The sequence below is a fragment of the Rhinatrema bivittatum genome, chromosome 13 (assembly GCF_901001135.1).
Source record: "Rhinatrema bivittatum chromosome 13, aRhiBiv1.1, whole genome shotgun sequence".
Taxonomy (NCBI): Eukaryota; Metazoa; Chordata; class Amphibia; order Gymnophiona; family Rhinatrematidae; genus Rhinatrema; species Rhinatrema bivittatum.
This window is the reverse complement of record NC_042627.1, coordinates 47,842,655-47,860,441: the sequence shown is the minus strand read 5'-3', so window position 1 is coordinate 47,860,441 and position 17,787 is coordinate 47,842,655. Positions and strand designations below refer to the sequence as shown.

Here is a 17,787-nt window from a genome sequence, read left to right as displayed (position 1 = left end):
ACCCTTTGCTACAGAACCTACAAGACTTCCTCCTGAACTTCCGTCTGGCCTTTGATGACCCAGCACGCTGATCCACCGCGGCCTCGGAGCTCCTACACCTGCGGCAAGGGACACGCCCAGTGGCTGACTATATTATAGACTTCCGAACCCTGGCCATGGAACTCGCTTGGCAAGATGATTGCCTGAAAGGGATTTTCCTCGAGGGCTTGGCAGGCCGAATCAAGGATGAACTGGCAGGTCGGGAGCTTCCTGAGGATTTAAACGACCTAATGGACATTGCTGGTAGGGTGGATCGCCGTCTCATACAGCACGATAGAGAGTCTCGCTCAAGTCACCGAGCCTCACCACAGCAGTCTACCTCCGCCAGAATACCGGCACCTAAGGTTCTTCCTCCCGCTATGCCTACTGGGGAACCTATGCAACTGGGCAGGTCTCCACTTACCCCGGAAGAAAGGAAGAGACGTTGCTCCCTAGGCCTCTGCCTCTATTGTGGAGGCAAGGGGCATTTTCTTGCTTCATGCCTAGAGCGTCCGGGAAACGCTCATGCCTAGGTTACACTGAGGAGCTACACCTAGGCGCTACTGGATCTGATCCTCTCTGCACGCTACCAGTAACTCTGAAATACCCCGGTGGGGAACTCCAGATTTGTGCCTTCATTGATTCTGGAGCTGAAGGGAACTTTATTGTGGCCGATCTGGTTACTCAGCTGGCCCTGCCGACAATTCAAAAGGTCCCTCCTCTGCGGATCTCCTCGATCCGAGGTACTCTGCTCCCAGGGCTTATTACTTGCTCCACAGCCCCAGTGACTCTGCAGACAGACCTGTTCCACTCGGAGGAGATCTCCCTGCTCGTCCTGGAGCGAGCGGTGCACCCATTAGTTTTGGGACTTCCTTGGTTACGTCAGCATTCTCCCGTGATACAATGGGATGACTTCCAGCTAGTTCGTTGGGGTCCTGCCTGTTTTGAACGCTGTCTACACCTCCCACGTCCGCCCAGACCTCTGCACCTCTGCTCCTCGCACCTCCTGCCTGAGCCATACCAAGGCTTTCAAGATGTCTTCTCCAAGGAGATGGCGGAGATCCTTCCCCAGCACCGGCCATTTGATTGTCCTATCGACCTCCTGCCGGGTACCACGCCTCCTCGCGGCCGAGTGTATCCTCTGTCGCTACCTGAAACGAAGGCCATGTCCCAGTATATTACGGAGAACCTTGCCAAGGGGTTCATCCGCCCGTCTCGCTCACCGGCTGGTGCCGGATTCTTCTTTGTGGCCAAGAAGGATGGCTCCCTCCGGCCGTGTATCGATTACCGCGGCCTAAACGCTATCACCAAGCGGGATCGGTACCCTCTCCCACTTATTCCAGAGCTTCTGGATCGCCTCCAAGGTGCCCGTATCTTCACGAAGTTGGATCTCAGAGGGGCCTATAACCTCATCCGCATACGCCCAGGGGACGAATGGAAGACGGCGTTCAACACCAGAGACGGGCATTACGAGTACCTAGTAATGCCCTTTGGTCTCTGCAATGCCCCCGCCGTCTTCCAACACCTCATGAATGAGGTTCTGCGGGACATGCTTCATTCGCATGTCATAGTCTACCTGGACGACGTGCTCATCTTTTCCAAAGATGTGGATTCCCATCGCCACCATGTCACACAGGTTCTTCAGGCCCTCCGAGACAATTGCTTGTATGCCAAGCTGGAGAAGTGTACATTCGAGGCTGAGTCTCTGCCCTTCTTGGGATACATCATCTCCTCTACCAGCTTCCGCATGGACCCAGAAAAAGTAGTGGCCATCACCAAGTGGCCTCAGCCCACGGGCCTCAAGGCCCTCCAGCGATTTCTAGGCTTCGCTAATTTCTATAGACACTTTATCCCGCGTTACTCGCACCGAGTGGCTCCGCTTACGGCCCTGACCCGCAAGGGAGCTGACGCCAAGAACTGGCCTGACGCTGTGGTGGCAGCCTTCTCCGACCTCAAAGAGGCGTTTCTCTCTGACGTTTGCCTCCGACATCCGGATCCCTCCAGACCGTTCATTGTGGAGGTCGACGCCTCCAGTATAGCGGTTGGGGCGGTTCTCAGCCAACACTCCGACTCTGGCCAACTCCTCCCCTGCTCTTACTTCTCCAGGAAGTTTTCTCCAGCCGAGAGCAATTACTCCATCGGGGACAAGGAGCTCTTGGCGATAAAGCTCGCCTTCGAAGAGTGGAGACAATGGCTCGAGGGCTCCCTGCACACCACCACCGTATATACAGACCACAAGAACCTGGAGTTCCTGTCACAGGCTCAACGACTGAACCCCCGTCAAGCCCGCTGGGCCTTGTTTTTCAGTCGTTTTGACTTTGTTCTGCAATATCGGCCGGCGGCCAAGAACCTCCGAGCGGATGCTCTCTCTCGCACTACATGCGTTGAGGAGGATCAAGAACCTCCTCAATTTATCTTGGACCCGACTAAAGTCCGCCTGTCTGCGTTAACTGTCCTCTCCCAGGATAGGACCGTACTTCCTCGCCGGGATCACCTAACGGCCTTACGCTGGGCTCATGACTCCCTCATCGGAGGGCATGCAGGACGCGAAAGGACTTTAGAGCTTATCAATCGCTTCTATTGGTGGCCCAACATCCGGCGGGATGTTTTCTCCTATGTGAGTTCCTGCCCCACCTGCGCACGTCAGAAGCCCAGTCCTGGATCCCCTTGTGGCCTCCTACAGCCACTACCGGTCCCCACCGAACCATGGACCCACATAGCTACGGACTTTGTGGTGGACTTACCCTCGTCTTGTGGGCATACGGTCATCTGGGTCACCGTTGACCGCTTCTCAAAAATGGTGCACCTAGTACCTTTGCCAAAACTTCCTTCAGCGCCCGAACTGGCCCGTCTCTTTGCCCAGCATGTCTTCAAGCTACATGGTCTTCCCCAAGACATAGTCTCCGATCGGGGATCCCAGTTTGTTGCCCGCTATTGGAGAGCCCTCTGCAAATGCTTTAAAGTAAAGCTCAGTTTCTCCACAGCCTTTCACCCGCAGAGCAACGGGCAGACCGAGAGAATGAATCGGACCCTGAAGGCGTATATTTGGGCCTTCATTAACGAAAGACAGGACAATTGGTCAGAACTACTGCCGTGGGCCGAGTTCGCTTACAACAACCAAGTTCACGCGGCTACTGGCAAATCCCCATTTCAACTAGTTTACGGGAAACCGCTGAGACCTCCGCTCCCGCTGGATGTCCCCAATGCCTCGCCGGCTGTTCAGGTAACGGCTCGACAACTACAGACATTGTGGCACAAGATTCAAAAACAGCTACACCGCTCGGCTGTGTCCGCCAAGCAAGCGGCCGACTGCCACCGACGACCAGCTCCCAATTACCAGCCCGGGGACCGAGTATGGCTCAACACCAAGAACATCCATCTCCGACTACCATCACGGAGATTTGCGCCCAAGTTCTGTGGACCATTTCGGGTTGCTGAGCGGGTGGGCCTGGTTTCGTATCGGCTGAGACTGCCCTCTACTCTCCGAATCCACAATGTCTTTCATGTGTCCCTGCTTAAGCCTGTGGTCCTCTCTCGTTATCACCGTACGCCTCCGGATCCTACTGCAACAGCCATCGACGATGATCCCACTTACCAAGTGCGAGAGGTTCTTGACGTCCGCTTCCACAACCGTAGATGGGAATATCTACTGGCGTGGGAGGGTTGCGGTGATGAAGATAACACCTGGGAACCCAGCCGCAATATCCTTGACAAGAGCTTATTGCAACAGTTCCATCAGGACCATCCAGGGAAGCCTGGGCCTCTCAAGAGGGGCCGTAAAGGGGGGGGTACTGTTGCGGTCTCTGCCGCTTCCCCTTCTCTAGCCCTGAACAGTGCCTACCTCCGCTGCTGGAAACGCCGTGTCCCGCGGTGCCAGGACTCCGACAGCTCTGCCAGTTCCACGTGGCAGCCGCCATTGCTTGCCTGTCTCCCCGCTGCCTCGCGCGCGCATGAGGATGCCCACTTTGTGTGCACAGCTCCCGGAAGTCTGGCTGCACCTGTGCTAATGACGCCACGCCCTAAGCCTGATATAACCGGCGTCCGGACTCCTTCTCCTTGCCTTGCAACGAGGTTCACTACTGCCTAGTAGTTCTGAGTTGCGCTTCGTCTGTTCCTCGTTCCTGACTTGACCTTTGGATTACCTTTGACTTCGCTTCAGCCTGCCGCCTGCCTCAGACCTTGGTCCGTTCCTGACTTCGCTTCAGCCTGCCTCAGACCTTGGTCCGTTCCTGACTTCGCTTCAGCCTGCCGCCTGCCTCAGACCTTGGTCCGTTCCTGACTTCGCTTCAGCCTACCGCCTGCCTCAGACCTTGGTCCGTTCCTGACTTCGCTTCAGCCTACCGCCTGCCCCAGACCTTGGCCCGTTCCTGACTTCACTACAGCCTGCTTCTGTCCACAGCCAGCGGCAGACTCCGTTTCAGTCTACAGCCTGCTTCCGTCCACAGCCTGCTTCCGTCCACAGCCAGCGGCAGACTCTGTTCCAGTCTACAGCCTGTTCCAGTCCACAGTCTGCTACCGATTCCATCTAGTCTTCAGCTTGCTCCAGGTCCAGCATTCTACAGACCCTGCCTCTCTGTCCGGTTTGCTACAGGTATCGCTGCCGCCCGCTGCCCTGTCATCAGCTGGCCCTCGACCTGTACTGCCGGTACACGGACTATCTTTCACTCTGGACTTTCCATACTACACTCCCAGCCCAGGCTTACCTCCTATTGGACTTTGAGCATATACCCCAAGTCCCAAGACCCTACGGGCTTCTCCTGGGGGGTTCCTGGTTCCCGGGTGATCACCGCCAGCCTGAGGCTCCGCCTCCCGGCCTACCCTGTCATCCTAGGTGGGCCGGCCCAAGGGTCCACTACCCTTCCTGCAGTACCCAACTGCAACACAAAGCATGCTTTAGAAGCATAACTATGATTTTTGTCCCTAAATCGTGTGTGCAAAACATGAGTTAAGATCACAACTTTTATGCTCCTGAAAGTTATACACACAACACATTAGTTTGGAGCAGAAGTTATGCTCCAAAAGGTTATACACATAGAACTTGAATTATCAGCATAAAATGTTGTGCTCCTATGTGTGCGCATAAAATCTGTATAAATCACATATAAATCCCAAGTATAGGACCCCCACACCTCAAACTCCAGGTTCAGCTCCATAGACCAACAGTAGCTCCAGAAACCTTACTCCACTTCGACCAGAAGTTGTGTTTCCAGCATTGACAAAATGTGAGTTAAGCCTATGCACGTCTCTGCATTGGGGAAGAATAGCTAATACCTTGATTAATATAAGATTTGCATAGACAGTTGTAAGCTATGTGCACATTTTTACTCAGTTTTGTGCACAAAATTCCTTGCAACATACAGTGACAGTAAGGGTCTATGCTCAAAAGTGTGCAGAACCATACACTAACGTGCACGGAGTCTAGTGAACCTTATTACATTGAGACTCCCAGGAGGAAAGGGAGAGAAGCAATGCCAAGGTCTTGAAAGACTGACTCTTTCCCCACTGTGTGGGAAGAACCTAGGCTCATGGATGCAGCCATGTCTCATGACCCATGTGAGTCCCTGTGTACTAGAAGTTGGAGTATGGCTACAGGTAGGAAAGAGGACTACTGAAGCCCCCAGATCAGCCCTCAGCTGCTCTCAGACTTTGCTGCTGCTGCTGGCTTCCCATGTTCTTCCTGTTGCCCCAACTTTGCTGACTAGTGGGGAACCTAAGCACAGTGCCATTATCTTTTCAACTCATCTCCCTCCATTCCACTCCAAAATTCGTGAACATATGTTGACTGATTTAGGAGAATGAGAAGGACCAGAGGAGCTGGAGAAGGGCAAGATGAGTGGCAGCAGCTTGGCAGGGAAAAGATTTGGGTTAGCTGCACAGAGGTGTGAAGGAGTAGAGGACTGCTGGCAGCATGATGGTGGGATGAGAGGAGTGATGGCAGCAGTCCAATAGGCCAAAAAGAGAGATAAGAGGGCAAAAATGACAGTAAACAGCAGTGGGGAAAAGTTGTAGTTCTTTTGGCAGAGAGATGGTGTGGAGAGGTGCTAATGGCTATGGTAGAGGAAGAAGAATTAACGACAGCCTAGTCAAGGAATGAGGAGCAGCAGCGACAGTCTGACAGGGAAGTAGGAGGGGCGGCCAAATTACAGAACAGCCTAATAGAAGCAAATGTAGTGATAGGCTGGCAGGGAACCTGCAGTAGCCTGAGCAGGGCTAACCTTTAGGAGGGTGGGGAAGCTGGAATGCTGACATACATGGGTCCACCTCCAAGCGGACAAGAAATTAATAGTGTTGGGGATAGGGCTACAATGGTGGTGCAGGGCCCTCCCAAAGCATGCTGCATAGGGTGGTTGCCCCTAATTGCACCCCACCCCTCGTCAATAACAGCCCTGGGCTTGAGGTTGGAATGATGATCAGATAAATAGTGGCAGCCTTGCAAGCAGAGAGACAGAAGGCACAGTGGAGCTACACAATGCTGAATTTGTACTAGGTCACTGGCCTGGAGCGGACTTGAACTGTGGCAAATTGCTTCCTTGTTCCCACTGTAATCAGAGTGGAAAGTGGGAGTCACCAGTGTTACTTGATTGCCACTGAAGCTGGCAGGGATGTCTGGGAGTGTATGGTTCATTAAGGCTTTTTTCCTCATTCTGTTTCTATAGAAATATTTGATGACTTGGTCCCATATCTTTAACATGCTATTTAATAATAATTAAATTAAAATATAGGAAATATTATAAAAGAATTGTGTTAGCAGCAATTAATATCTAAAGGTTCTTAAACACAGCCCTACCTGGCACCTTTCTATTTTGATCAACCAGAAATTTTCAAGGATATGGCTATTATGCTTGCAATAAATAAACGCTTGCCTCAAAGTGTGCAATTTTCTGAATCCTGGAAAACATTTTGCTAAAAAAAAAAAAAAAAATCAAGTATCACAAAGACATTCTAGTTAATAAGACAAACTTTAGTATACAAACAATATTACTGTAAACAATTACATTTATAAACTAAATATTCACGTAAGAACAATACACATTTTATTCCAGTCTAACACATTCGAAATCCTCTGCTGCCCTGTTAATTTTTTTTATTAAAATACATTGTCAAATATTGGTATTTCTTGATCTTTTATTCTCTTCTTCTCTCTGATTTCATGTATCAGTTATTCCATTCTCTCCCTTTTACTTTTTTTATAGCGCTGCTAGACATACGGAGCGCTGTATAAATATTAGTCAGTACCTGCTCCATGGAACCTGCAATCCAGTTAAGATATTTCCCTTCTCTCTTACAATCGTCCCTATCTCCTTTCTTGCTTGCTTTCCCCAGGCTTCATGTAATCTCCCTTCCCCTTTTTCTTCCGCAGTCTCCAGAGCAGCAAGAATTTTTCCCGCGCTTTTAAAAACTGCAGGAAGAAGTAAAGCCAGAAGACAAGAGACCAGATGACTCTATGGGGGGAGACGGAATCGGAAACAAGGTTCTTATTATTATTCTAAGCTGGTGTGAAGAGAAGGACAAAATGGCGAGACTCTCTACTGTTAGTGTAAATAGTCTAAAAAAGAAAAGTCAGAGAAAACTCAACGCACAACTATGGGATACATTTCCACTTCCTGTTTATGCACTCCACGGTTGCTCGGATACGGCCTAGCCCGGTAGTGCAAGCTGCACCATCAATCGCTTTCTGCGGCTCTGCTATTCTTGTAGTCTCTGATTGGCTGCTGTCGATTTGTCACTGCAGTGCGACTGCTGCATAGGCTGCCCAGCTGCTTGCAGCAAATGAAAAAATGGTGCCAGCAAGAAAGAAGGTTGCTAGCACGCGGCCCGCCGATTTCCTCAGTCCAAAACTAGCCCAGGACCGCACAAAAAAAAATCGTTTCCGCACAACAGGGAAAAAGGTAGCCCAACTGGGCGGGAAATAGAGCTAAAAAGACCTCAGCTAACTGAGAATATTTTCGTCCAATCAGAGCGAAGATAACTGCGAGGTGGGTAAAGGAGATGGGACAAGAATCCGTCTTTGTTACCAGGGCAACGAAGGCGCAGCGGCGGAAGGAAGTGGTGGAGGGTGCAGGAGTTGCATCGATTCCATCAGAAATCTCACAGCTTTCACTGTACATGTTTTCTACTCTGTTGCCATTGGCGGCTTTAAATCCTTCTTGCCAAAATGATGGTGAGTTTTCAAGCAATTTGTATAAGCTGGGAGTTGTATTCATTTTAAGCGCCACATTTTTCTGCAGCATTTGCAAATATAGTTGTTTTTTTTGTTAAACTTCTAATAGTCTTTGTGTTTTAGAAATATTAAAAAAGACTTAAGCATAAATTAAATTAAACAGTGCTAATTAGCGTGCATATTTTACAGTTTTTAAATGTGTCAGACTGTGTACTTTTTACATTCTTAAATAACTGAGGAAAAGATTGGCATCTCATGGCCCTTTTTATCGATCTGGTTATTAGACGAAGCATAATTTGGGGGAGGGGGCAAGGAATAGGGATGGCATATTAATAGGTGCAGATGGGGCCCAATTCAGCACTAGCATCTGGAGTATTTGGGGTGGTACTGCTCTTTCTTCCAAAACAAACAAACTACACCTATGAGAGGAAGCCTTTGGTGATTGTAGGTCTATAGCAAGATATTTGTTTTGAATATTCATGAGTGATATTTGCATAGTTTTAAGAAGCAAGTTGATGTGTGTATTTTGATTATCCTAAAAAAAACAGATCTGGTCCCAAGGTCTGAGATCATTTAAGGTTGCCAAGTCAGACTTCTAAGTGGCACTAAGGGTTAAAGAAGGAAAAACACAATGGGGTAGATTTAAAAAAAAAAAATGCATGCACGTCCTTGTGTGCACTACCCAGCATTGGCGTGCACATGTTATAAAATCCGGGGCAGCGTGCACAAAGGGAGGTAGAATCAAGCAAATTCGCAAGACGACGAGATCGAGGCTCCCCCAGTTCCCTCCCAGCCCGCTCCTAAATTGGAGCAGACTGGGAGGGAACTTTCCTACCCTAACCTCCCTTCCCCTCTCCTTCCCACCCTCTAAAACCCTTTTTTTTCTATCTTTTGTTTAACAAGTTACTTCATGGCCCGACCTGAAGTAACTTGCGCACCGGCACAGCAAACAATGGTGTTGTCACGGCCCGCCCCCTTTTCAGGCTCCGGCACTTACGTCCTTGGGTTTACACGCTTGGCCGTGCCCGTTTGAAAATTGGCCCGGTGTGCGTAAGGCTCGGTCACGCGCATAAATCCCGGGATTTACGCACACTGGGGTTTTAAAATCCGGCCAAATGCCCGGTACTCTCTCCTCATCATTCTCTCTGCCCCATTTTTTAATTGTTCTTCATCCTTGCTTACCCTTTTCCTGTTCCCTTTCCTTATGCTTTTCCCACCCTTATCCTTCTTTTTCCCTTTGTGCCTTGATGGCAAGATAGTTTGCTGTCTTTGGTTCAGAATCCTCTGCTGCCAACTGAAGAAAGGAAACACTGGACTGATATCAGAGTCAGGGAAAGTATGGTAGTGTTGGAAAGATATATTCCCTGTACGTACCTGGATCAGTCCAGACAGTGGGTTATATCCCCCGACCAGCAGATGGAGTCAGAACAGAGTTTGAGAGCGTCAGCATATAGAGTAGTGCACCCTCTGCTGGAGTCCAGTATTCTTCTGACTCCAGCAGATGCGAGTGGGGGATCCACTAGGTCCCCCAGATTGACAGGGTTCTCTTCATTTTAGTTATTTCTTTTTTTTTCTCCCAGTATTTCCCTGTCTTATGTTTCTCTTCATTTTGGATCCTTAAGTTTAAAAAAAAAAAAAGTTTCAATTTTGAGGAGGCATGTGTCTGTGGCTCTGCCTTCTCTATTCTGTACTCCTTTCCTCTTCCGTTGGGGTAAGTGGAAGTTTTTTGAGTTTCTTTCTCCACAGGTTTTGCTTCTTTTTGGTGGTGCCGCCCGTGGGATGCCATTGGTTCCGGCCGCTCCACGCGGTCGTTGGGGGTCCCGCGGTTCGCAAGCTCCGCCCGTGGGTTTGTGTGGCTCACTGAAACGGGGTTTTCCCCCCCGCAGTTACTGGACCCTTCGGCGGGTTGTTAGGGCCATTTCCAGGCCCCCCCCCCCCCCGCGGCACTAGCTCGTCTTTGGCCCCCCCCCCGAGGCTTTTCTGTTTCCCGGTGCTGACATGCCGCGGTCCTCGAGGTATGAGGCCTGCGGCGAGCCGGGGAATCAATTCCTGAGGGAGGGGCTTTGTGAGCGGTGCTTCCCCGACGGGGAAGGCACCCTGCAATCCTCCGGTGCGATTTCGGACCTGCCTCCTCCTCAGCCCGGGTGGCGCAGGCCGGCCACGACGCCGCCTTTGGCGGGAACGGCGGCCATTTTAGGGGGACAGCGTGAGACGGACTCGCTCCCAGATGCAGACAGGATTGGTTGCACTGGCTCTCAACAGGCTTTGCCCCCGGCGGGAGGTTTGCCCGACCGGGGCTCCCAGGACGGTCCCTCCCCAGGGATTCCAATCAGCTCTCCGTTTTTCTCACCTGACTTTATTCTGGCAATGCACATGGCTTATTTGCAGGGTATGGGAGCGCAGGTGCCTAATCCCCTGGGGCCCCTCCCCCAAGGTTCCTAAACTTGCTGTTGGTCTCACCGCCTCGCCCGTTACGCCTGGATCCCTGCCGGGTCCCTCTCCCGTGCCACCCCGGCGTACCACGGGGGCGGCTTCGCCGGTGAGAGATGTCTCTCCGGAACCCCCGGAGGCGCATCCGGATGGACATACGGAGGGGGACGACCCTCGAGCCCTACGGATTTTTTCAAAAAGAAGAGCTGGATGAACTCATCCACCATATTATTCAGGAGCTGGACCTCGACCCACCTCCAGAATCCGCCGATCCCTGTGGCTTCTGCCGTCGCCACCCTCTTCTCGCAAAGGGGATCCAGTACTTGCTGCCCTCCGTCCTAGGGCAAGGGCTTTCCCTATCCATGAGTCCTTCTTACAGCTTCTCACCAGGGAGTGGGACACTCCTGAGGCGTTCTTGAAAGTCACACGCGCCATGGAAAAGCTATACCCGCTCCCTGAGGATTTTTTGGATCTTATCAAGGTGCCCAAGGTGGATTCAGCGGTGTCGGCAGTGACCAAGAGGACAACCATCCCGGTCACGGGGGGAATGGCCCTGCGGGATACGTAGGACCGTAAACTAGAGACCTTCCTCAAGAGGGTCTTCGAAGTCTCCGCCCTAGGTATGCGGGCCGTGATGTGCAGTTCGCTCGCGCAAAGGGCCAGCTTACTCTGGGTACAGCAGCTTCTCACCTCTCAGGAATTGCCTCCCGAAGAGGCCGCCCAGGCGGACCGTCTGGAATCTGCCATAGCATACGGGGCGGACGCCCCGTATGCTATGGCGTAACTATTGGGAATATTATTTAGTGTGTTTGTGTGTTTGTGCCTTTAATAGTCAGGCTGTGAATAAACAAGTTAGACTGTTTGTATTTTTAGTCAGTCAATAAGGTAGCAGTAGGGAGTGTGTTTATTTTTGAAAGTCTGCAGAACTGAGTGTTCTCCAGACTTTTAAAGAACTGAGTTTTTGTATTTAATACTAACTGAGTGCTTGTATTGAAAAAGAAAAAAACAAAAACAAAAAAAAAAAAACCCCAACCCAAAAAGTAGCCAGAAGCTAGAAATAAGCTAGGAGCAGTGTATACCTAAGTAAAAAAGTTGAATAGTTCAGCTCAGTTACTCACCTTGGAAAGGTGTTGAGGTAGTGTGATTAGGTTTGAATAGGGACCAACATTTGTTAATCAAGGGAGCAGTGAGTCACTCAGGCTGACTAACTGAAGTTAGACTGTTTGTATTTCCCACCCCCCTTAGCTCATCCCTTAATTTATAGGCAGGTGCCACTTTCACAAAAAAAAAAACATCAACAAAAACTTTATTGAGAATTTGATCAGACCCCGGTAGGCCACTACCAGATACATAGTGAATTCACTAATACATTTAAAGGACATTAGACACATTCCTACTCCCATAGCAACCTAAAACTTAACTAGGAACTGATCAAAATTGAGATGAAGACAGCAGTCCAGCAGCAAGAGGGGGGCTTCCCAGTCTTTTGCATCGAGTGTCACATGTATGATTTTTTACCCACCGGTGAGAAGTTATATATGTGCATGCGATGCAAAGAGCTCCTGGCTCCCAGAGAACGAGTCCGATCTCTGGAGGCTAGAGTGGCAGACCTGCAGGAGCTGAGGCAGACAGAGAGGTATATAGATGAGACCTTCAGGGACATAGTAGTCAAGTCCCAACTTCAGACTGGCAGCCCTGGTGCTGCCTTGGAGGAAGAAGGTCTCATGATGGGAGAGCACCAACCAGGTGCAGCAGGAAAGGATCCTGTAGCAAGGACCTGCTCTCCAGGTGATGCATTGTCCTTTCGCACTGAGGATATCTCCCCAAGGCCTACTGCCCAGGAGGGAAGGGTTAGGTCGGCAGTCATAGTTGGTGATTCGATTATTAGGAATGTAGATAGCTGGGTGGCTGGTGGGCGTGAGGATCGCCTGCTAACATGCCTACCTGGTGCGAAGGTGGCGGACCTCACGCGTCACCTAGATAGGATTTTAGACAGTGCTGGGGAGGAGCCGGCTGTCGTGGTACATGTGGGCACCAACGACATAGGAAAATGTGGGAGGGAGGTTCTGGAAGCCAAATTTAGGCTCTTAGGTAGAAAGCTTAAATCCAGAACCTCCAGGGTAGCATTCTCTGAAATGCTCCCTGTTCCACGCGCAGGTCACCAGAGGCAGGCAGAGCTCCGGAGTCTCAATGCGTGGATGAGACGATGGTGCAAGGAAGAGAAATTCAGTTTTGTTAGGAACTGGGGAACCTTTTGGGGAAGGGGGAGTCTCTTCCGAAGGGATGGGCTCCACCTTAACCAGGGTGGAACCAGACTGCTGGCGCTAACCTTTAAAAAGGAGATAGAGCAGCTTTTAAACTAGAACAAAGGGGAAAGCCGACAGTCGCTCAGCAGCGCATGGTTCGGAGAGAGGTATCTTTAAAGGATACTAATGATGCATTAGAATTAGGGCATCCCGACAGTGAGGTTCCAATAATTAGAAAAGCAGTCCAAGTGCCTGTAACTAAAACCTCACCTGAGCTAAAAAATTCAAACTTATCCCTATCAATTAAAAAGCAGAATGATAATACAAACAAAAAACAAACTTTGAAATGTTTGTATGCTAATGCCAGAAGTCTAAGAAGTAAGATGGGAGAATTAGAATGTATAGCAGTAAATGATCAATTCACATCCAATTCCCCCTTAGGAAATTCTTTTTACATCAAATCTATCAATTTTTTAATGCTCACAAATTGTGAATCATTTCAATTCGATGCAATGCTTTACTGGGAGACAGTCAAGCCTATGTGCTGACCCGAACTGGCTTCCCATATAACTAGAAAAAACCAAAAAAATTTTTTAAGGAATGGAGGAAGGGTTTCATATATCTGAGTTTAAAACCCCCACCAGGGTGAACTCAATTCATGTGTGTATAATCATGAACCAAACCTCCTCTGTCCCATATTTTTTGTGTATTCTTTTCAAATTGTGTGCAACAAGCCTACACCCCTGTGTGTTTCTTTTAATAAAAAATCATTTTCAAGTCTGAATGTATCATTCTACTTTTTTTAAATTGTCAAAGACGGATAAACTTCATGGAATGATTTAAAAGTCCCGACTTATCTGATGGAAGTTGACAACCCGATGTAGCCACGTTTCTGGTCCGAAACCGGACCTTTCCTCAGGGGATGTTATCCTGTTTGAAAATCAGTCGGTGTACCGAAGCTATCCATAATCAACCACGTAGGGAGCGCATCCGGCGTCCTTAGAGAGGTTTTTCAACATTATGGATAGCTTCGGTACACCGACTGATTTTCAAACAGGATAACATCCCCTGAGGAAAGGTCCGGTTTCGGACCAGAAACGTGGCTACGTCGGGTTGTCAACTTCCATCAGATAAGTCGGGACTTTTAAATCATTCCATGAAGTTTATCCGTCTTTGACAATTTAAAAAAAGAAGAATGATACATTCAGACTTGAAAATGATTTTTTATTAAAAGAAACACACAGGGGTGTAGGCTTGTTGCACACAATTTGAAAAGAATACACAAAAAATATGGGACGGAGGAGGTTTGGTTCATGATTATACACACATGAATTGAGTTCACCCTGGTGGGGGTTTTAAACTCAGATATATGAAACCCTTCCTCCATTCCTTAAAAAATTTTTTTGGTTTTTTCTAGTTATATGGGAAGCCAGTTCGGGTCAGCACATAGGCTTGACTGTCTCCCAGTAAAGCATTGCATCGAATTGAAATGATTCACAATTTGTGAGCATTAAAAAATTGATAGATTTGATGTAAAAAGAATTTCCTAAGGGGGAATTGGATGTGAATTGATTACGGATAGTATAATTTCCCCAAAAAATATTTTTGGTGCTTATTGTTAATTAGCAGTAAATGATGACATAGACTTAATTGGCATCTCAGAGACATGGTGGAAAGAGGATCACCAATGGGACAGTGCTATACCGGGGTACAAATTATATCGCAGTGACAGAGAGGAGCACCCGGGAGGAGGTGTGGCGCTTTAGGTCCGGGATGGCATAGAGTCCCACAGGATAAACATCCTGCATGAGACTAAATACAAAATTGAATCTTTATGGGTAGAAATCCCTTGTGTGTCGGGGAAGACTATAGTGATAGGGGTATACTACCGCCCACCTGGTCAAGATGGTGAGACGGACAGTGAAATGGTAAGAGAAATTAGGGAAGCTAACCAAATTGGTAGTGCAGTAATAATGGGAGACTTCAATTACCCCAATATTGACTGGGTAAATGTATCATCGGGTCACGCTAGAGAGATAACGTTCCTGGATGGAATAAATGATAGCTTTATGGAGCAATTGGTTCAGGAACCGACGAGAGAGGGAGCAATTTTAGATCTAATTCTCAGTGGAGCACAGGACTTGGTGAGAGAGGTAACGATGGTGGGGCCGCTTGGCAATAGTGATCATAATATGATCAAATTTGATTTAATGACTGGAAGAGGAACAGTGTGCAAATCCAAGGCTCTCGTGCTAAACTTTCAAAAGGGAAACTTTGAGAAAATGAGAAAAATTGTTAGAAAAAAACTGAAAGGAGCAGCTACAAAAGTAAAAAATGTCCAAGAGGCATGGTCATTGTTAAAAAATACCATCCTAGAAGCACAGTCCAGATGTATTCCACACATTAAGAAAGGTGGAAAAAAGGCAAAACGATTACCGGCATGGTTAAAAGGGGAGGTGAAAGAAGCTATTCTAGCCAAAAGATCTTCATTCAAAAATTGGAAGAAGGATCCAACAGAAGAAAATAGGATAAAGCATAAACATTGGCAAGTTAAATGTAAAACATTGATAAGACAGGCTAAGAGAGAATTTGAAAAGAAGTTGGCAGTAGAGGCAAAAACTCACAGTAAAAACATTTTTAAATATATCCGAAGCAGAAAGCCTGTGAGGGAGTCAGTTGGACCGTTAGATGATCGAGGGGTTAAAGGGGCACTTAGAGAAGATAAGGCCATCGCGGAAAGATTAAATGATTTCTTTGCTTCGGTGTTTACTGAAGAGGATGTTGGGGAGGTACCCGTAATGGAGAAGGTTTTTATGGGTAAAGATTCAGATGGACTGAATCAAATCACGGTGAACCTAGAAGATGTGGTAGGCCTGATTGACAAACTGAAGAGTAGTAAATCACCTGGACCGGATGGTATACACCCCAGAGTTCTGAAGGAACTAAAAAATGAAATTTCAGACCTATTAGTAAAAATTTGTAACTTATCACTAAAATCATCCAATATTTAAAAAGGGCTCCAGGGGTGATCCGGGAAACTACAGACCGGTTAGCCTCACTTCAGTGCCAGGAAAAATAGTGGAAAGTGTTCTAAACATCAAAATCATAGAACATATAGAAAGACATGGTTTAATGGAACAAAGTCAGCATGGCTTTACCCAAGGCAAGTCTTGCCTCACAAATCTGCTTCACTTTTTTGAAGGAGTTAAGAAACATGTGGATAAAGGTGAACCGGTAGATATAGTATACTTGGATTTTCAGAAGGCGTTTGACAAAGTTCCTCATGAGAGGCTTCTAGGAAAAGTAAAAAGTCATGGGATAGGTGGCGATGTCCTTTCGTGGATTGCAAACTGGCTAAAAGACAGGAAACAGAGAGTAGGATTAAATGGACAATTTTCTCAGTGGAAGGGAGTGGACAGTGGAGTGCCTCAGGGATCTGTATTGGGACCCTTACTTTTCAATATATTTATAAATGATCTGGAAAGAAATACGACGAGTGAGAATATCAAATTTGCAGATGACACAAAATTGTTCAGAGTAGTTAAAGCACAAGCAGATTGTGATAAATTGCAGGAAGACCTTGAGAGGCTGGAAAATTGGGCATCCAAATGGCAGATGAAATTTAATGTGGATAAGTGCAAGGTAAATCATATAGGGAAAAATAACCCATGCTATAATTACACAATGTTAGGTTCCATATTAGGTGCTACAACCCAAGAAAGAGATCTAGGTGTCATAGTGGATAACACATTGAAATCGTCGGTTCAGTGTGCTGCGGCAGTCAAAAAAGCAAACAGAACGTTGGGAATTATTAGAAAGGGAATGGTGAATAAAACGGAAAATGTCATAATGCCTCTGTATCGCTCCATGGTGAGACCGCACCTTGAATACTGTGTACAGTTCTGGTCGCCGCATCTCAAAAAAGATATAATTGCGATGGAGAAGGTACAGAGAAGGGCTACCAAAATGATAAGGGGAATGGAACAACTCCCCTATGAGGAAAGACTAAAGAGGTTAGGACTTTTCAGCTTGGAGAAGAGACGACTGAGGGGGGATATGATAGAGGTGTTTAAAATCATGAGAGGTCTAGAACGGGTAGATGTGAATCGGTTATTTACTCTTTCGGATAGTAGAAAGACTAGGGGGCACTCCAAGAAGTTAGCATGGGGCACATTTAAAACTAATTGGAGAAAGTTCTTTTTTACTCAACGCACAATTAAACTCTGGAATTTGTTACCAGGGGATGTGGTCAGTGCAGTTAGTATAGCTGTGTTTAAAAAAGGATTGGATAAGTTCTTGGAGGAGAAGTCCATTACCTGCTATTAAGTTCACTTAGAGAATAGCCACTGCCATTAGCAACAGTAACATGGAATAGACTTAGTTTTTGGGTACTTGCCAGGTTCTTATGACCTGGATTGGCCACTGTTGGAAACAGGATGCTGGGCTTGATGGACCCTTGGTCTGACCCAGTATGGCATTTTCTTATGTTCTTATGTTCTTATGTTCTTTCGCGTAATGGCGCGGTCCATGGTTTCGGTTGTAGCAGCCCGACGGCTCTTGTGGCTTCGCAACTGGGCAGCGGATGCTTCCTCCAAGTCGAGCCTTGGCTCCCTCCCCTTTCGGGGGAAGTTCTTATTTGGAGAGGACCTGGATCAGATCATCAAGTCACTGGGGGAAAATTCGGTGCATCGGCTGCCGGAGGATAGACAGCATTCCTTCAGATCATTTTCTTCCGGTAGAACCAGGGCCAGGGCACAGCGACGTTATAGGTCTTACCGACAGTCCACTTCTCGGACACATCAGACAAGATCCCAGCCTTGGTCTCGTTCCTTTCGTGGGCGGAGGCCCGCGAGAGAGGGTCCAGGGCAGGGAATTCTGCCCACAAAGTCATCCCAATGATGCCAAAGGAGCCCACTTCTCACCTCCCCGGTT

The 17,787-nt window shown here is 48.1% G+C and overlaps 1 protein-coding gene and 1 long non-coding RNA gene across 3 annotated transcripts in view; one reads left to right on the top strand and one right to left on the bottom strand.

The window, feature by feature from the left end:
* Positions 1-6,881: 6,881 nt before the first annotated feature.
* Positions 6,882-7,683, bottom strand: LOC115075024. Its single transcript, XR_003852401.1, has 2 exons — positions 7,255-7,683; positions 6,882-6,921 (listed from the first exon to the last, which is right to left on the bottom strand). It is a non-coding gene; the product is annotated as an uncharacterized LOC115075024 (long non-coding RNA).
* Positions 7,684-7,783: 100 nt separating this feature from the next.
* The window catches only part of TEX9 (testis expressed 9), an 82,116-nt gene continuing 72,112 nt past the window's right edge, over positions 7,784-17,787 (top strand). Inside the window, exons 1-2 of one of the 2 annotated variants that reach the window (XM_029575112.1) lie at positions 7,784-7,907; positions 7,977-8,179. In XM_029575112.1, the coding sequence (XP_029430972.1) occupies positions 8,174-8,179 (6 nt within the window). In that variant the 5' untranslated portion in view covers positions 7,784-7,907; positions 7,977-8,173. Of the gene's footprint in view, positions 8,180-17,787 lie in introns of both variants that reach the window. The other variant, XM_029575111.1, reaches the window with a different exon arrangement.